The 18,859-nt window shown below is 50.0% G+C and overlaps 2 protein-coding genes across 6 annotated transcripts; one reads left to right on the top strand and one right to left on the bottom strand.

Annotated features, from left to right (window-relative positions):
• The first annotated feature begins 1,324 nt into the window (after positions 1-1,324).
• On the top strand, positions 1,325-9,373 carry OGG1 (8-oxoguanine DNA glycosylase). Of its 2 annotated transcripts, XM_047850051.1 has the most exons (7): positions 1,326-1,763; positions 2,252-2,499; positions 3,053-3,232; positions 4,679-4,860; positions 6,099-6,249; positions 6,390-6,439; positions 6,699-9,373. In XM_047850051.1, exons 1-7 carry the CDS (start codon positions 1,657-1,659, stop codon positions 6,783-6,785), a joined length of 1,005 nt encoding a protein of 334 aa, XP_047706007.1. In that variant the 5' UTR covers positions 1,326-1,656; the 3' UTR covers positions 6,786-9,373. The 2 variants fall into 2 exon arrangements, with proteins under 2 accessions (XP_047706009.1, XP_047706007.1); XM_047850053.1 differs by lacking the exons at positions 6,099-6,249; positions 6,390-6,439; positions 6,699-9,373 and having other exon boundaries at positions 1,325-1,763; positions 3,053-3,240; positions 4,679-4,797.
• Positions 6,959-18,194, bottom strand: CAMK1 (calcium/calmodulin dependent protein kinase I). Of its 4 annotated transcripts, none has more exons than XM_047850045.1 (12): positions 18,053-18,194; positions 15,918-16,032; positions 14,029-14,160; positions 12,229-12,303; positions 12,005-12,143; positions 11,048-11,174; positions 10,878-10,953; positions 9,855-9,967; positions 9,227-9,305; positions 9,043-9,130; positions 7,340-7,457; positions 6,959-7,236 (listed from the first exon to the last, which is right to left on the bottom strand). In XM_047850045.1, the coding sequence occupies exons 2-12, from the start codon at positions 15,998-16,000 to the stop codon at positions 7,154-7,156; spliced, it is 1,113 nt and encodes a 370-aa protein (XP_047706001.1). In that variant the 5' UTR covers positions 16,001-16,032; positions 18,053-18,194; the 3' UTR covers positions 6,959-7,153. The 4 variants fall into 4 exon arrangements, with proteins under 4 accessions (XP_047706001.1, XP_047706000.1, XP_047705998.1 ...); XM_047850044.1 differs by having other exon boundaries at positions 11,048-11,249; XM_047850042.1 differs by having other exon boundaries at positions 6,959-7,457.
• Between the last annotated feature and the right edge of the window lie 665 nt (positions 18,195-18,859).

Below are 18,859 nucleotides of genomic sequence, written 5' to 3' on the forward strand. Positions count from 1 at the left end.
AGCCAGTATTCAGAACTAATTGCTAGAAGTCTACGTCTCCTTCATGAATTTCAGAGGCTTCAAGTCCTTTGCCAATAGGTTAGTCCCAAGTGCTTCGGAGTCCCCATAGCTGTGACCTTCCCGTTTAACTGGGGACATAGCAGGTATGTAGAGGATTGCTCTGCATTCATTCCCAACCTTGGCATCTCCTTTACCGATGATTCATTCAGTTACTGCAGGAATGCTTTCCAAGTATGGGACACCTGTGGGCTGGCACACCTAGAGAGGAGACAGCCACAGGAGGTAGTTGCCCAGGGCCTTGCAGCTTTGGAGTGGAACAGACAAAAATAGCATTTGTCTGATAACCATGCACGTGATGCTCCTCCCTACTAGGTACTGCGGGTGGGTCACAAATCTTGCCCTTAAGGAATTTGCGGTCTACTCACTGAAAGTAACCTCATATCACAGCGCTATGAGGTGAAAAGTGGCCCAGATAAAGTTCATGTCTCCTAGGTCCTTGCTTACTGTCTTCCTCCAGAAGGGAAGAAATTACATAACACATCTTTCTTGGGCCCAGGCAGCCCGCCCTGGAAACTGGAAGAGGCAGACGGGCTGCCTCGGGCCCACAAGCCCCAGTGGGCACAGGGTGTGAGATGATGGAGCACTGTTTAAGGAATGCCCTGCGACTGAAGGGAGCAGCTGGGTGGAGCGGCTGGGTAGCGCGGGGCGCGGCAGTCAGAGGACGGTCTCTGACGGAGTGAACTCTGAAGAGACCTGACTGGAGTCGAGGCTCGGCGAGGCCTTGGAGGGGAACGGCTTAGCGGGCGAGCGCGAAGACTCAATCCTCAAGCGGCGGACGCTGTGGAGACGTCTCGGCCGCTCGGAGGGGCCCGAGCTGTGTTCGGGTCCAATTCTCAGTTAGGACGGCGAATATCTGACTGGAGAGGTTCAGTGGAGAAAGGCTCTCTGGGGGTGGTGGGGGACAGGATTTGGCTCTGCGGACGAGCAAGCCATGAGGAACCCCAGGGTTCCAAGGAGATCTGGCAGTGCGGATTGGGGCCTGAGGGCGCATTCTGCGACCGGTCGGCGGGGCGCGGGGATCGGATACCCTTGCGTGCCCAGTGCAGACAACCCCAAAGGCAAGGCCGAGAGCGGGCAGCGAGCCCAGCGCGCGCCAACCGCTGCGGCCTCTCGGAGAGACCCGCCCATCCGCCGTCACACCCTATTCTCATTGGTGCCTCTTCTGCGCGGATTGGCTACCTCCGGATCCAATAAGCCAGGCTTGCATCCTACTTCCGGTGAGAGCCAAGTCGGCTCCCTGGAGAAGCCGGAAGAGTGCGTTTGCGCGCGCTTGCCTAAGTCGCGGCAGCTCTGAGCGCAGTGGTGCGCGCCGGGAGGCGTGGCCGGGAGAGCATTCATAACGGGAAAGGTCAGGAGGGTTGGTGCCCTGGTGGACTGTAAGGGGCGGGGCCTGCAGGGAGTGGAGGAATTAAATGAAATTGGGCGGGCCTTCAATAAACCTTTAGAGGCTAGGGCTTAGTGGGCAAGGCCTTAAAGAGTGCTGACTGTGTGGTCACGGTCTTTTGGCGATGAGTGGAGCTGGTACTGAGTAGGCGGGGCCATTATGGGGCGGAGCCTGGCGTGGAATTGTTAGCTGGGTCCTTTTTGCTCTGGAGCATGAGACATCGTACTCTAGACTCTTTCCCGGCCCTGTGGGCCTCCATCCCCTGTCCACGCTCGGAACTGCGCCTGGACCTGGTTCTGGCTTCCGGACAGTCCTTCCGGTGAGTGACCCTGATTCTTGGCCCCTCAACACTGCAGTTCTGGAATGTAAAGGAATTTTGGGGGTGATGGAAGAAACCTCAGGGTGCAGAAGAGGAAGCAGACGCGGGTGGTGAGCCTGTTTATCTCCTTTCTAAGGTGGAGGTAAAAAGCCAGTGCAATGCGGGTGCCTGGGCGCTGCGCTGACAGCGTGGAGCCTGCTTGGGATTCTCTTTCCCCCCTCTCTGCCCCTTTCCCCCCTCTCTGCCCCTTGCCCGCGTAAGTGCAAGCGCGCGCGCACACACACACACGCACACACACACTCGCTCTCAAAATAAAAAAAACTTTAACAAAAGAAACCAAAAAAAGGCCAGTGCCGTGTTGTGAGAATCAAACGACTTTGCATTTCCTAAGTCAGTGTTGTGTATGGAGCTGTTGTAGGATGGGAGGGCCCTAAAGGGTGCAAGAAGGAAAACTGAGTACCAGAGTTGCTGTGTGCCTGGGGGCTCAGGTGGAGGGAGCAAAACCCTGCGCACTGGACTGGCGTGCTGGGGAACCAAGTGTGGACACTGACCCAGACTGAGGAGCAGATCTACTGTACTGTGTACCGAGGGGACAAGGGTTGGGTTGGCAGGCCCACACCAGAAGAGCTAAAGACTGTGCACCAGTACTTCCAGCTGGATGTCAGCCTGGCTCAACTATATCACCACTGGAGTTCCGTGGACCCCCACTTTCAAGAGGTGGCTCACAAATTCCAAGGTGAGTACAAGGATTGGGATAGGGGTTGGAGTTCTTGTAATTTGGTTAAATTATGCAGTTTCACCATCTGTAAAATGGGGATTATAATCCACCTCATAAGATTTTATGAGGATTGAAGGAGCTAATACGTGTAAAGTTTTGCTTAGAATAGTGCCTGACACATAGTAATTATTATTACTATTATTGTTTTGCTGATTACCATAGTGTGGTGACAGGATATTGAGCCAAATCCTGGCTGTGTGACCTGGGACAGGTGACCTCATTCATTCTGTAAATATTTGCAGAGCATCTGCTATGTGAACAAAACGGACACAAATCCCCATGGACACAAATCCCCACGCTCGTTGTGTTTACACTGTGGCTTCTTTATCCCTGGAATGTAAAGATAACCCCGACCTATGAGGAATGAGCTCTCTGGTGTTGTTTTCTCTATCAACGCTTTTCCTCATTCCCCTAGATCCTCCTAGATCTTCAGTGTCTAGGATCTGAGGGTGGGAAGAGGCCACTCCTGACACCAGGTCTGTATCCTACCGCCTACCTTTCTGGTCTCCAGGTGTTCGACTTCTGCAACAGGACCCCGTCGAGTGCCTTTTCTCCTTCATCTGTTCCTCCAACAACAACATTGCTCGCATAACTGGCATGGTAGAACGCCTCTGCCAGGCTTTCGGACCTCAGCTCATCCAGCTGGATGATGTCACCTACCATGGCTTCCCCAGCCTGCAGGCCCTGGCTGGTGAGTAGGTGGGTCCCTGCGCTCAGACCCTCCAATAGCTTTCAGGGTCTGTTCATTCTCCCCTGGTCCCCATCTCCCATCTCAAAGCTTCCTGCCTTCCCAAACACCCTCCTCATCCAGAACCATCTTGCCTGGTCTGATCAGCCCTGCTTCATCCTCCCTGTCTGTCCTTGAAATGTCAGCACCTCACTAGCCTGTGCTTTTTACCCCATAGGTTCACTGCTTCATAAAAAATTTAAAAAACACATAGTATACAGTAGTATAGGGTTAAGACCACTCTTCTGGAGAATACCTACATCTGAATTCTTTTGCCATTTGACATCTACCTATATGACCTGGAGCACATTATTTAATCACTCTGTGTTTCAGTTTCTTCATCTGTGGAATGGGAGAATAATGGCACTTACCTATCAGAGTTGCCACAAGGGTTAAGTAAAGAAATACACATGCTGCACATAGTGCAGTATTTGACATACAGGAAGTATGCAGAAAATTAAAGTTGCTAACTCTACAGTGAACCCAACAATTTTGCATCCAAGAACATATATGTTCTTTATACCAGCCTTGTGAGGAAGTATTTTACAGAAGCAAATATATCAGTTGGTAGATATGAGAATAAACCTAGAAGAAGTGCTTAGGGACTGCATAGCAAGGAGACAGGATACCTAGAGAAAAGAGAATGTTTTTGGTGCTTAGAAACCCAGTATTGGGGGGAAAAAAAGAAACCCAGTGTTGGGTCTCAGCTCCCAGCTTAGTAGTCATAAGACCAAAAGAATTCATTTACCTATTGAAGCTTCTCTTGTTTGTAGGATGGGAATAACAGTTTCTATCCAGAAGGGTTTGAGTGGTGAGTAAAGCAGTCGTGAGGCAGGGTGCTCTAATAGGCTAAGAGCACAGGCATTGGTTTCTCAGACCTGGGTACAAGATCCCATCTCCACCATGTCCTTTTTTGAACAAGTTATTAACCTCTTCTAAGTTCTTATTTTCTCCATCTGTAAAATTGGGAAAATAGCCATACTGTTGTCCGGTTCCTTGAGAAAAGCATGATAATGTACCTAAAGTACTTTGCCCATGCATAATACCCAGCACTTGATAATAGAAGCTGTTATTGTTATTATGACCATTATTTTAGATCATGGGTATAAATGCACTTTGGGAAGGATAACTGGGGAGTTCCTCCAGGGCAGCAAGTCCTTCTTAGTCCCTGCTCCAGTGACCAACACTGGGTAGTAGGTGCTCAGAAAATATTTGCAGAGGAGCAAACTCAGGCTTTAACCCTTTCTTTTGAATATGCAAGTGTCCTGGGGTCTCACAGAGGGTGATGAGGTGGGAGAGAGGTTCTTAGGGAAAGCATTCCTGTAGGGGGTAGAGGCCTCACACACTAGCCTAAAGACAGGAAAGATTTGAGTATCCCTGACCCCTGCTTTCTTCCCCATTCGCCCACAGGGCCAGAGGTAGAAGCTCAGCTCAGGAAGCTGGGCCTGGGGTATCGTGCCCGCTACGTGAATGCCAGTGCCCGAGCCATCCTAGAAGAACAGGGCGGGTTGCCCTGGCTGCAGCAGCTGCACAAGGCCCCCTACGAGGAGGCCCACAAGGCCCTCTGCACCTTGCCTGGGGTGGGCACCAAGGTAATGTCCCAGGGGGACAGGAGCTACCCTCACCATCCACGCAGAGAGTAGCAGAGAAGGAGACAAGGCAGGCCTGAGAGCTGGGTACATGCTTGGCTTCTGGAGGCAGGGCAAAAAGGAGAAAGGATCCAAGCAGATGTTTTATTAGAAAAAATGCAAAGTGCAGAAAGAGTATAAAGGATACCCAGGGCACCTGGCTGGCTCAGTCAGAAGAGCATGCAACTCTGGATCTGAGGGTCATGAATTCAAGCCCCACACTGGGTATAGAGATTACTTTTTAAAATAAATAAATAAATAGACTTTTTAAAAAAATGACATTGTCCCTTGAGTGCATTTTTTAGAAAGGCCATTTGTTCCAATGCACATATACACTGCTCTATGTATGCAGAATTTTCCAGAAGGAATCATTGGAAGCTTAAGAGTGGTTACATTTGGGAAGACAAATCAGAAGATGTTTCTCCTTTTCATGTTGTTTTTATCTTGAAATTTTACGTACTTCTAAATCTTTTTGTTTAATATCAACAAGGTTAGCTAGCAGTAAGATGATTGGGAATTTGGCATTTATTGTTTTCTTCTTTATACTTCCCTATAGTTTAAAAAATAGAGTTTTGTTTAAAAAACTTTTTTTTTTTAAGTTTTTTTAAAGAACCTCAACCTAACATTAAATCTTGGTTATGCCTCTTCCTAGCCATGTAACCTTGGCCAAGTCACTTCATCTTTCGGAATCTCACTTTTTTGTCTGCAGAATAGATGTAGTAACTGCCTTCTTCCCAGGTTATGATGAGGACCTGGCCTACATAGATGTTTACACAGTGGCACTCGCATCATACCTATTTTAAAAAAATTTTTTTAATGTTTACTTATTTTTGAGAGAGAGAGAGAGACAGACAGACAGACAGACAGAGCATCAGCTGGGAAGGGGCAGAGAGAGAGGGAGACAGAATCCGAAGCAGGCTCCAGGTTCTGAACTGTCAGCACAGAGCCCAATATGGGTTTCAGACTCATGAACCGTGAGATCATGACCTGAGACAAGTAGGACTCTCAACCAACTGAGCCATCCAGGCACCCCTCATCATATCTATTTTTAAAATTATTAAAAGAGAGTGTGTATTGATTGAAAATATAAAATAATAGTAACCTCAGAGTGGAGGAGGAAGCAGCCAACTTTGGGACTAGAAATAGGATGCTGGTTGGATCCTGCCTTTCCTCCTCTGTGGCTCACTCTTTGTCTCTTAAAGGTAGCTGACTGCATCTGCTTGATGGCCCTAGACAAGCCCCAGGCCGTGCCCGTGGATATCCACATGTGGCAGATTGCCCAGCGTGACTACAGCTGGCACCCCACCATGTCCCAGGCCAAGGGTCCAAGCCCCCAGGCTAACAAGGAACTGGGTAAGGAGAGAGTGGGATGCTGGGGCTAGCAGCGGGCTGAGGTGGTAGAAACTTTTCATACCTCTCTGTAAAATCCCACTCCTGTGGATAGGGAATAAGTAGGAAGGCCAATTAATTTCACCTTTTCACTTCTGGCATAGGAAACTTTTTCCGGAGCCTGTGGGGACCTTATGCTGGCTGGGCCCAAGCAGTAAGTGTTCTGAGGCTCCCTCTCCTCCTCCAGCCCAGACCCCATAAGACTCCTCCCCCTGTCCTGACCCAGTAGACCCTTCCACCACCACCATTTCAGGTGACCCTACTGGACTCTTTACCCACCCCAGTCCTGACTCTAGTGGATGTTCCTCGCCCTGGCCCTGCTGCCTGTATACCTCTCCACACTGCCACTGGCCCCATCAGTCCTGACCCCGTGTACCCTGACCCCATGCAGTGTCCTTCCCCACTCTCCCCAGGTGCTGTTCAGTGCTGACCTGCGCCAACTCCACCGAGCTCAGGAGCCACCAGCAAAGCACAGGAGATCTACAGGCCTTGAAGGCTAGGTGGGGGGCACTGGACAAAGGGATACCCCAAATACCTTTCCCCACCTCTCTTCCCCATCCAGTCTCATGTTGGGGAGAGGGCTTCTTGCAGCTACCTCAGGGGCCAGGTACCCTCACATTAAGTAGTTTGCACAACATTGTGGGGTGGAGGTTATCTGGTGAGACAGAGCTACTATGTTTTTATCTCTTCCCTTTATTACAAGAAAGAACAATAAAATAGAAACATTTGTATGGAAAATGCAGTGGAAGAGTGATAGGGAAAGGGGTGGGAAGGCAGTGAGGCTGGGTAACTCCAATTCAGGGAGGGAAGGGGAGCAGGCTGCCCCAACCCCTCCCACACAAAGGATCTGGACCCCGGATCTGGGGCCCTAGAGCTGGGGGGGCAGAGTAGGGGACATTTCTGAGCCCGGCTCCACACAGCCATCTCGACAGCAGCAGCCAGACGCTGGCCCTACATGGGGAGAGAGAACAAGATTGGTCGTAGGAGCAGACCCTCCACTCCAGCCTGTATGTCTCTTCCCACCCATGCCCTTCCACAGAGCACTGGTCCTCACCCCCAGCTGCTGGTGTCAGCAGCTCCCCATGGCTCGCCGTTGGTCCCTGCCCCTCCTGGCTGGTGCCCAGCTGTAGCTTTCTCATATGCCGCACCACGGCCGTGGCATTGAAGGCTTGCTGTGGGGAGAAGGGGAAGAAGGGACTTTTGAGAGCTGGAGATCATGGGACAGGGTCTGGCAGTGAGATTCATACGGTGGTTTTGTCATTTTCATTCAGGTGTTATTGGTTGATCCCCTAAAACTCCCTGAAACCTCTACAAGGCTTTATTAAATTACATTCAGCCACATTATGTATTTACAGATACATGCATATATATATGTGTGTGTGTGTGTGTGTGTGTGTAATGTGTATACATGAACAAGTATATACAACCCTTTATGTATAAATTCATATTCACATCATAGCAAGCACTTAAAATAGCAGTATGTGTCAGGCACTGTTCTAAGCACCTTATTTGGCAATTCATTTAATCTTCACAAAGGTCTTTGAGGTGGATACTATTAGCGTCACCATTGCCAGAGGAGAAAACTGAGGCACAGACAGGTTAAATAACTTACCCCAGTATGTGTATCATTCTCTATTTAACATATCTACGAAGGTGTCCCACACATCCTTCATATTCACCATGTCCAAAACCATAGTCATCCACCCCAAGACAGTTGTGTGCCCCTGGGATCCCCATCTCAGTAACAGTACCACCATTCACCTTTTCCCCAACCAAAATCTTGGGCCAGCCTTTGACATCTCCTCTCTCTGCCAACATCTCTTCTACCATCACTTCTTGTCAGTTCTACCTCCTAAAGGACTCCTGAGCCATCCACTGTTCTCTGGTCCAAGCCCTCACTGTCTCCTGCCCACATCTCTGCCACAGCCTTCTAAGGGGTCTCCCAGCCTTGACTCCATACCTCTCTCTGCATCCTGAGAGCCCTTTCCAGAGGGCAGGTTACTGCTAAAAATCCTGGGTCTCCTCAGTGTCCTCAGGAACAAGTTAGTTCTCCACTGTGGCACTCAAGGCCTCTACTTCCATCTCCAGTCTGGGCTCTTGCCCCACAGCCCCTCCATTCCATCCAGACTTACTACTTGCACTTCCCTGAATGGACATACTCACTCTCTTGCCCCTGGACTTCTGCATACTGGTCCTCTCTGCCTCAGACATTGTTCTGTTGTACCTGGCTAATTCCTACTCAGCTGTCAGGTCTGACAGGTCTATCAGGCCATCATATGTCCCTTCCAGGACCCCATAGGTTGGAGTAGATGTCTCTTTAAGAATTATAGTGTTCCAGGGTGGTGCAGTTGGTTAAGCATCCAGTTCTTGATTTCGGCTCAGGTCAAGATCTCATGGCTCATGGGATCTTGCCCCGAATCAGTCTCCACACTGAGCATGGAGGCTGCTTGGGATTCTCTCTCCTCCCTCTCTCTGCCCTTCTCCCACTCGCAGTCTCTCTCTCTCTCTCTCTCTAAGTAAATAAATAAACAAACAAACAGTAAAAAAGAATTATACTGTTCTTGGCAGTCAGGGACTCACTGGGATAGAGTGTCAGGGAGTGTTGAATGAATGAATGAATGAATGAATGAAGTTCTTGTAAGTGTCTCTGAGCAGTTACTGTGACATGGTGCTAGATGCTGTGTGAGCTGAGGCCTGGAGAGAGGTGGGGAGGACGTCTGGGGAGGCTGGGACCCAGGACTAGGGACATGGGCTCACCTTCCACTTGCTCTTGGCAAAGTTCTTCTTGATCTGTTCGCTCACCGACTGGTGAATATTCTTATCTAGAGCCGTATCTCCTGCAATCCTAGGATAGGGGTGTGTGGAGGGTTGTCTATGAAGGCAAAGACAGGTTTGGGGGCCCCAGACCCCACCCCAGCCTGCAGCTCATTGGAGCTCTCACCACGGGTGCTGCAAGGCCTGCTCACAGGTGAACCTCTTTTCTGGATCCTTCTCCATCAAGTGCCGGATGAAGTCTTTGGCTGAATCCCCAAGAAAACAGCAAAGAGAAATAGCATGATGGTACCTGTGGATACCCCTAACACAAAACCCACCCCCTTGGGTCTGGCCTGGCATCCAAGCAAGACAAGAGGCCAGATGTGTGTATGTACCGCCCGACCCCACCTGTACTCTTAGTCTCTAAGCTCCCCCCACCTACCCCAGCCTTCCAGTTCTCTCCTTTTTCCCTTAAAAAAAACTTGTTCTTAAAAAAGATTCTGCTCAGTATATTCACACTGATGTGTAAGTGACCAATAATGGCTTCACAGTTTTGCCTCCTAGTAAGAGGTACAAAAGAACATATGAAAACTTCTATGGTGGTATTTCAGGCATAATGAAGTCATTAGGTGTGGTATTTTCAAAAATACTAGTTTTGAAGACTGAACGAATGCCTACAAGTTTCTCAGCCTGGGGCCAGGCAGAGGGAAGCACCTGGGGTGCTTGGTGTCTGGTCTCAAAGACAGCTCTTAGTTTGGGGCTGGGGAGTCTGACCAGAGGTAGGGCCCAGGGGAAGATGGCAAAGCATCAAATACCAGAGTCAGAGATGTCGTCCCAGTAAGGAGAGTCAAATTCGTACTCGGCCTTCAAAATCTGTTCAAAGAGTTTGGCATCATTCTCGTCATAGAAGGGGGGATAACCGCAGAGCCTGGGCAGGGAGAAACTCCTCCTCATTTCCACTTTCAGTGTACCCATTGGCTCCAATATGGAGCTTTGAGGTAGTCTCAAGAGTCAGGCAACACCCACAGGAAGCAGTTCCCCCTTTTACAAAGGGGAAATCTGCCCCTCTGTGCCTTGTTCACTCCTGTCCAGCTACACTGGCCTGTTTCTTAATTTGCTACCGTCTTTCCTTCCTCAGGGCCTTGCATTTGCTGTTCCCTCTGCCCCCACACTTCGAATGTCTTCCCCCACACCTCAAATGTCTGTCTCCCTCACTTCATCCAGGAGATAGCCTAAGAAATGCCTTTTTTCCTGACCTCCTTACCTAAAATGGCATCCATCCCCATCTCCCTAACCCTGCTTGATTTTTCTTCATAGTATTTTACTACCTGACATTTTATAGATTTACTTGTTTATTGTCTGTCTACTGTACTAGAATTTTTGCTCTCTCAGGGCAGGCACTTTGTTTTCTTCTCTTAAATCCCCAGTACTTAGCACAGTGCCAGAAACAAAGTATGTGTTGAATGGAATAATATTAGTCATTAATAGGTAGGTATACACTTGGATGGCAGGAAGAAATAGCAGAGAGGTGGGGCGCCTGGGTGGCGCAGTCGGTTAAGTGTCCCGACTTCAACCAGGTCACGATCTCGCGGTCCGTGAGTTCGAGCCCCGCGTCAGGCTCTGGGCTGATGGCTCGGAGCCTGGAGCCTGTTTCCGATTCTGTGTCTCCCTCTCTCTGCCCCTCCCCCGTTCATGCTCTGTCTCTCTCTGTCCCAAAAATAAAATAAAACTTTAAAAAAAAAAAAAAAAAAAAGAAATAGCAGAGAGGAGAAAGAGGGCAAAGTAGGGGAGAGGAGAATGCTAGAGCCACATGCCCCAATGGCCAAGACCCTACTCACAGAATGTAGGCAATGACCCCAATGGACCAGCAATCCACTGCCTTGCTGTAGGGCTTCTGGGCCAGGACCTCAGGAGCTATGGAAGGAAGGAGACATGGTGGTGACAGATCTCTGCCCTGCAGCTTCTGATTTCTCCCCTATCCATGGCCCCCGCCCAGGGTGCTCCATACCCACATATCCTGGGGTCCCGCAAGCTGTGGAGAGCACACTGCCAGGGTCCTCCATCTTGGAGAGGCCAAAGTCAGAAATCATGATCTTGGAGTCTTCATCCAGGCTGTAGTACAGCAGATTCTCTGGCTTGGAAGGTGGAGGGGAAGGAAGAGGTAGAGATGGCCAGAGGCTGGCAGAACCTTCTGCTTCTCCAAGCACCACCTCAAAGACATCACCCCAAAAGCCACTATGGCTTCACAGCTGCCATCTTGGTTGGAGGCACAAGAAACTCAAGGAAGTTAAAAGTAAAAGACAAGGGCCAGAAAAGACAGGGGACTTGGGAATGTGAGTGGGAGTTTTCCATAAGCCAGATTTGTATTGTGAGGCCCTAAAGAATTTTCAAGCACCTACTTTGTGCCAGATCTTGTGCTAGTGCTTGATTTCATCCTTACCACATCCCTATCAGGCCAGTCTGCCTAATCCCACTTTACAGGTCAGAAAACGGATGCCTTGAGAGGCAAAGGGACTTGCCTGAGAACCTATAGTTAGGGAGTAGCAGGGACAGAATTCAAGTCCAGATCTGTCTCACCCCAGCGCTCTTCTAGACTGGAGGAGATGTACTACAAAATGTGAACCCCATCATAGTCTCTGAGGTGTAGGGTTTCACAGGGGCTTCTGGCTTCCTTCTTTATGTTTTGCTGTCCCATCCAAGTTTTCTACAAAGAGCAAAGTGGGACTTTTATTATCAAAAAAAGGCCAAGGCACTATTTGGATAAAATAGCAGCACCATTCACCTGGGTGTCCATTTGAGCGTCCAAACCGGAATGGGAGGAGGCAGTTTAGGGTTTACAGGGTGCATTTTGCAGATGGGAAGCTGAGGCTCAGGGATGGGGTAAGAATTGCCCCAGATCACACAATGAGGGGTATGTGGAGGCTGCACTCGGCACCCCAGCTCACCACACACCCTTGCACCCCACCTTGAGATCTCGGTGTACGATGCCCAGGTCGTGCAGGTACTTGACGGCGTCCAGCACCTGGAAGATGAGGCGGCTGGCATCCCGCTCCGTGTAGAAGCCTTTCTCCACAATGCGGTCAAACAGTTCTCCACCGGACACCCTGCAGCCGAGGACAGGGCAGTCTGGCCAGAGAAGCTAGGGAGGGGCGGGGGGGAGAGATGTGAGCAAGGGGTGAGGCCACTCACAGCTGCATGATGAGGTAGAGGTGGCCCCCACTCTCATAGATGTCATCCAGGGCTACAATGTTGGGGTGCTTGATCCTGAAAGGAGAAATGAGGTGGTTCAGAGCTGAGGATAGCTCAGCCACTTTCCTACACTCACCTTGAAGAACCACCACTGTAGACCTAAGCAGGACAAACCAGGGTTCTGGGTCCCAAAAGGAAAAGCTGATTCACCATGATTTATTATGATGTAATGGAAGGTAGGAGAGCACAGAGAGATAAACACTGGGCTCTGGCATCAGACACACCTCGGTCTAACCTGCCTCCACTATGTGCTATTTGGGGACAAATCTTTTTACCTCACAACACTGATCAATATATGATTTTAACATGTTTCTGGGTGCCTGGGTGGTTCAGCCGGCTAAACAAGTGATTCTTTGTTTTTATTTATTTTGAGAGAGAGAGAGAGAGTGTGCACGTGCGGGGGAGGGGGTGGAAAGAGAGGGAGAGAGAGGAGAGAAAGAATTCCACGCAGGCTCTGTGCTGACAGTACAGACTCACACTCGTGAACCATGAGATCATGACCTGAGCTGAGATCAAGAGTCAGAAGCTTGGAGTGGCTCAGTTGGTCAAGCGTCCAACTTCGGCTCAGAGCCTGGAGCCTGCTTCAGGTTCTGTATCTCCCTCTCTCTCTGCCCCTCCCCTGCTCATACTCTGTCTCTCAAAAATAAATAAACGTTTAAAAAAAAGTCAGAAGCTTAACTGACTTAGGCACCCCAAGCATCTGACTCTTGATCTCAGCTCAGGCCTTGGTCTCAGGGTTTTGAGTTCAAGCCCCACATTGGGCTCCACACTGGGCATGGAGCCTACCTTAAAAAAAAAAACATAATAATAATTAATTAATTAATTAAAAAATAAAATAAAAAGTGTCTGTGTTTATAAGTTTATCAGCCTCCCCCACCAGAATGCCAGCTCCAGGAGACCAGGGGCTTTATGTTACCATTGTTCCTCCCACACCGGGTGTAGAGTAAGTGCTCACTTATTCATTGAATATTAAGCCTGTTTCCTTATCTATAATATGAAGCCAGTGACAGTACTTCCCTCAAAGAGTTGGAGTGAGGATCACGTGAGAAAATGCAGGTAAGAATCTTGGCACAATGTCTGGCACACAGTGAATGCTCAATAAATGAACCGATGATGGTGACTGAGCTTGACAGGGGCCATGGCTCTGCCACAAAGTTGCTTTGTGACCTTGGGCAAATCCCTTACCCTCTCTGGACCTCAGGCCCCCTCCCACACCCAATAGTGGAAATGACCAGTTAATCCCTGACCAGGGTGGTTGGAAAACTCAGGCGAGAGGATAGAAGTGAAGGTTCTCCATAAGCTTTCCAGTGAGGGCAGCAGGTTACACACAAGTATAAGCAAATCATAGACAGTTGGTTATTGATTTAGTCAGGGGGCTGTGAGACAGGTATTTTTGAACTTCCTGAGTGGCTTTAATATGTACGGGGAATTGAGGTAGGTCTTCAGTAACACCAGTTGAGATGTGATGGTCCAAGCTACATTCAAGGATTGACTTTTAGATCTGAATGAACAAGTTAAGCCACTATAAACAAGCAGTGGCATTAGCTGTTGCAGCAGACACCTGAAATAAAGGGACCTCTAAAGTGCTCCACAATCCTACCAAGTGGAGATTATTACCCCATTTTATAAATGAGCAATTTGAGGCTCACAGGTTAAATGATTTGCCCAAAGCAGAGGTAGAAGAGAATAGGAGGAGTCAAGGCAGGGTCAACCCACACAGAGACAGTGTGGTCCACGCACTTGTGCAGGACAGCGATCTCGTTCTCCATGCTGCCCTCCTTGCCCTCCAGAGCCTTCTTGGCGATGCATTTGATGGCCACCAGCTTGTGAGTTCTTTTATCTTCTGCCAGGATTACCTCTGAGAAGGCCCCCCTGCAAAGAAAGGGGATTCATGAGGTGAGGAACTGGAACCTTAGCTTCCCTTCAGCCCTTCCTTCATACCCCTATGGGTATCATGACCACCTGTGGACCATGAAGATGAGATGAGCCTCCCTACATCACTCTTCCAACCCCTGGTCCCTGAGGTGGTCACGTGACCCGCGGCTGGCCAATCAATAGTCTATCCTTGGCTACAGTAATTGGGTCACGTGATGCAAGCCAGTTACTGGCACTTTGAGAATAAGGTGCTCTTTTTCCTTCCAAGCTGATAAGATGCAACCCTGGAGCTTTTGGTGGTTATCTTTGCCACCACTTGAGGAGGGCCTGCTTGAGAATGAAGGCAACACAAATGAAATCAGAGCTAAGAAATTTCCCGGTGACAAAGATAATTTCCTGATAACATCATGTGAGCCCCTGGATCCAGCCATGCCTGAAGTTTATGCCCTGGGCATTTTGATCCATGCAAAATTGATTCATTTCTTTTTCTGCTACAATTTCAGTCATGGTTTACTTAACACCTTTTATAAATTTGAAGAACCATCAGCATCACCTGGGGACTTTTTAGAAGTGCAGAATCTCAGGCCTTAACCTCAGACTTACTAAATCAGAATCTGTATTTTTAACAAGCTCCTCAGATGATCTGTATGCTCACTGATTGTTGAGAAGCAATATTTTACAAGTTAGTTAGAAAAGAACAAACTCATGTACTAAAGTTCACTGATGAAGGAAGATTTCCTAGCATCTTCTTTCTAGGACTATTTGTGTTGCCTGGGATAAGAAGTCTAAGTCAAAGAAAAGCATCTCTCATGGCAAAATCTCAATCATCAGAATAACTAGTGACTGTGATAGCCTCAATGCTGGTTTCTAGTCATGTCCCTCTCCAATTTACCCTCCATGCTTTGGCCAGAGTGACTATCCTGAATTGCAAACCCATCAAAATATCTTAAATGTTTTCCTATGGTCCATGAGATAAAGTCCAGCCCCCATAGCTTGGCTTTCAAGGTCTTACATGACCTGTTCTCTCTTCTCAGAGAGAAGCATCTTCCACTCTTCCCCTAGCCTCTGATTACAACTCTATCATTCTTCACCTCTTTCCACACATAACATGCTTCTCAGCCTTTGCTTAGGCTCTTCCTTCTGGCTGGAATGCCCTTCTCCCTCTCTGATAAGTGCACTTCTACTCATCCTTCAGTCCCTAGCTCTAGGCAGTAGCTACCACTCTGAGCTCTACAAAGTCCTCATTCCTGACTTTAACAGGAACACATCATATACCCTGTTCTCATTTTCCCTGGGTGTACTTCCATCACATGTTTAGGATCAACTTGAGGGGAAAAGATCAGGTTTGAGTTATTTCTGGATTCCCACCACTGAGAACAGAGCCATGCCCAGCTTCGTTTCCTAAACCTAGGCCAAAATCCCCAGCTCTTGGCCAAACATTGGAAAGACTGGCTCCTTCATTCTCCCCTACTTTGTTCTCTTCACAGGAACCCAGAGCTGCAGCCAAGAGCAGCCTCTGTTCCACCCACTGTCAGCCAGAAGTGAAAAGATGAGCCAGACTGGGCCATGGCAAGGCCGCTGCAGGGCCTGGACTATAGCAAACAGGAAGCAGTGATAAACTGACCAGAGGAAGTACCACCCTGGATGCAGTCGCCCTAGCCAGCCAGGCCCAAGAGTAAGGACCTTTCCAACCCCACACCCCGGCTCACAAACAGCCTCCCCCTCCACCCCCGCTTGCCTGCCCTGAGACTCACGTTCCCAGAACATCACGGAAGTCGTAAATGTCCCTAATGTCCTCCACCTGCTTCCAGCTGGGGCCGTCCACTGCCCCCGGCATGGCCCACTGCCCCCTGGCCACAGCCAGGGCTCCTGAGAAGGGAAATGAAGGGAAAAGACTCAGTAGGGCCCAGCCTTCTATGTTGGGACTTAGGGAATTGAGGCCCCATTCAGTCATTCAGCCTGCATATATTCATTCCTTGATTCATTTGACAAAGTTATTCAGCAAACTCACTCACTCACTAGTCTTTTGTTCACCCAACAAATCCTCATGCCTAAAGGAAAATCCTTCAAGGTGGTAGCAGAATTCTTTTTTCAACAAAGTCATTTGTTCATTTATTCAGCTCCAGGTTTCTCCCTCTCCAAATCAAAACACTCAGGAGGACGCTGACCTCCAGGAGAACAGCAGAGAAGACCCCAGAGCAGCTTGTACAAGTAAGTGCACAGCCCTGGAGGGTTCCCCCTGTCTCCAGAACCAGGAATGTCCCAGCCCCACCCTGGGAATTACTGGGGTGTCTCCTCTCCTTCCTCTTTCTTCTTCCACCCAGTCTCTCGGAAATCAGGTTTCCGGCAGCCTGGGCTTCCAGCAATATCTCAGCCACGTTTTTAAATAGCTCCTTCTGCACTGTTACCATGGCAACAGCAGCCACAGCTGGAGCTCCCCAGGCCACCTATTATACCCACTCTCCCTTCTGGCTCCCTGTTTGGGTCCCAGAAGCCTGAGAAATGGTCCTACCCAGTCTGTCCCCTCCTGGCTTCTTCTGACCCTGCTCCAGCCTGTACCTTTCTTCAGAGACCTCTGTCAGCAGGGAGTTCTCTCCCCATTTATCAGATGGAGAATAGGGAGACTGAGGTTGGATACAGATATGGACTGGGTCCAAAGTTGCCCAAATGATGACTGGCTGGGGCCCAGTTAAGCTTGCTGAGTGCCAAGGACTTTGACAGGGCCACTCTCAGCTTGTCCTTCCAATATGCAGCCAGACTGGAGCCCATTCAGACCCAGTATGCTCTGTGACCTCAAGGAGGGCACTTCCTGTTTCCCCTGTGGGAGAATGAAAGGAAGGTGTCCTGACTAGAGTCCCTGGTGTGAGACCCCACTCCTTGGATAGGACCTTGTTTCCAGGGGGTCCTAGCCACCCATCCCAGGGGCAGAAACTTCTAGGAAAGGAGATATGATGGTAGGCTCTAGAAACACAGTTTTAAAGCCCACTTGGAGGCCTGGCAAATACAACCCTTCTAGTTACACACATATCTCTGCACCTGGACACACCACACCAAGCTCCACCCACAATACCTGCCCCAGATTCAGTACATTCCATCCCCAGATACCCCAACACCTGATCATACATGTGTACCCAGGCATCAGCACACATGTCCAAAGATACACTCCCCCTGACATCCTCACATCCCAACATCCCTCCCACAGATCCCTCTTACACCCCAAAAACACACATCTGCACACACTCAGACCACATCTCTCTCTCTCTCTCACACACATATTCCTCACCTATGTACCAGACATCCCAGATACACTCATACCCTTCATCCTGTTTCTATACACCCTAAAAGCTCCTATGTTCCAAACTGAACCCCAACTCCTTACATACCTAACTTCAAACATCCTCAATACACATATAGCCTCCACTCTTACCACCCTTGAGCCAGATGCTAGCATGCACAACACCTAGACACACATTTGCAACAAAAACAGATTCCCAGATATCCCCACCCATAAGGATACCCTTACACTGTAGCTCCGTATCTGATTCACACGCCTGTACTAAGACATTAGCACACCCCAACACGGCCCCACATATTTATAGCTCCAATGCCCAGTCCTTCCACATTCAGACCCATCTGAACGCAGGCGCACCCACACGCACACCCTTCCCACCTTCCGACATTACCCACTCAGTTCCCCACCGGCCGCCTGGCACCTGCGGGGCCTGGGGGCAGAGGTAGGAGAGAAAGGCCCTGCCCTGCCCTGCCCATCCAGAGTCTAGCCCCCTTAGGCACCTATCCCATCCCTGGGGGAGAGGATCCAGCGGCTGGTGGGTCCAGCCGCCCCTCCTCGGATCCCAGGAGCACAGGCGGGTTGGTCCCCGGGCTGTACCTGCGGCTGCCCCGCCGCGGGGCTGGCTGGGAGGCCCGAAGTGGCTGCCGCTGAGCTCTGGCTGCCGGCTGCTGTCTGCCGCCGCTCCGCGCCTGGCCCGCCCGCCCGCTCGCTCCCTCGCTGAGGCTCGGCTCGGGCTCTGCTGGCTCCCTCCGCCCGCCTGCGGCTCTGATGTCAGTGGAGGAGGAGCCTGCGGCGGAGGGACGAGGGACTGGGAGGCATAGCTGCGCTCCCGGGCTGGGGAAGGGGCGCGGCGGTTGGAGGGGAAGCGCCTAGTTCAGGTCAGCTCCTCTTCTGGACTTTTCCCTCCCTTCCTCTCCGTAGGGCCCCCATTTCACAGAGGGGACAACTGAGGTCCAGAGAGATGAAGAGTTCAAAATCAGCAGTTGGTCAGAGGCAAAATTAAATTCGAATCCAGGTCTGTGTGATGCCAGAGTCTGGCCAGTTCCACCCTGTCGCCTTGTGGAATTTCAGACTAGTCCTGGAAGCTCCCTTGGGAATCTTGGGTTCTGTCTCCCCTTTCTTCTCACCGTCCCCTTTCCCCCAGTGCCCAGAAGGGAATCAGGCCCTCAAAAGGGCTCAGGAGACTGACGCGGGGTGGGGGGTGGGGGGTGGGGGTGGTGATGGAGGGCGTAGAGAAAGGGTAAAGCAAGAGTAAACAGTGAAGAGAATGGAGACAGTCGTAGGGTGGGGTCCCCAGCTGACAGGCAGAAAAACAGACCCGAAGTCCCTTCCTTCGGGAGGCTGAGCTGAAGTTCCAGTCCCCTGCACCTGCCCCTCAAAATAGGTGTGGTGCCCTGAGGGCTT

This window comes from Prionailurus viverrinus, chromosome A2, assembly GCF_022837055.1.
Source record: "Prionailurus viverrinus isolate Anna chromosome A2, UM_Priviv_1.0, whole genome shotgun sequence".
Taxonomy (NCBI): Eukaryota; Metazoa; Chordata; class Mammalia; order Carnivora; family Felidae; genus Prionailurus; species Prionailurus viverrinus.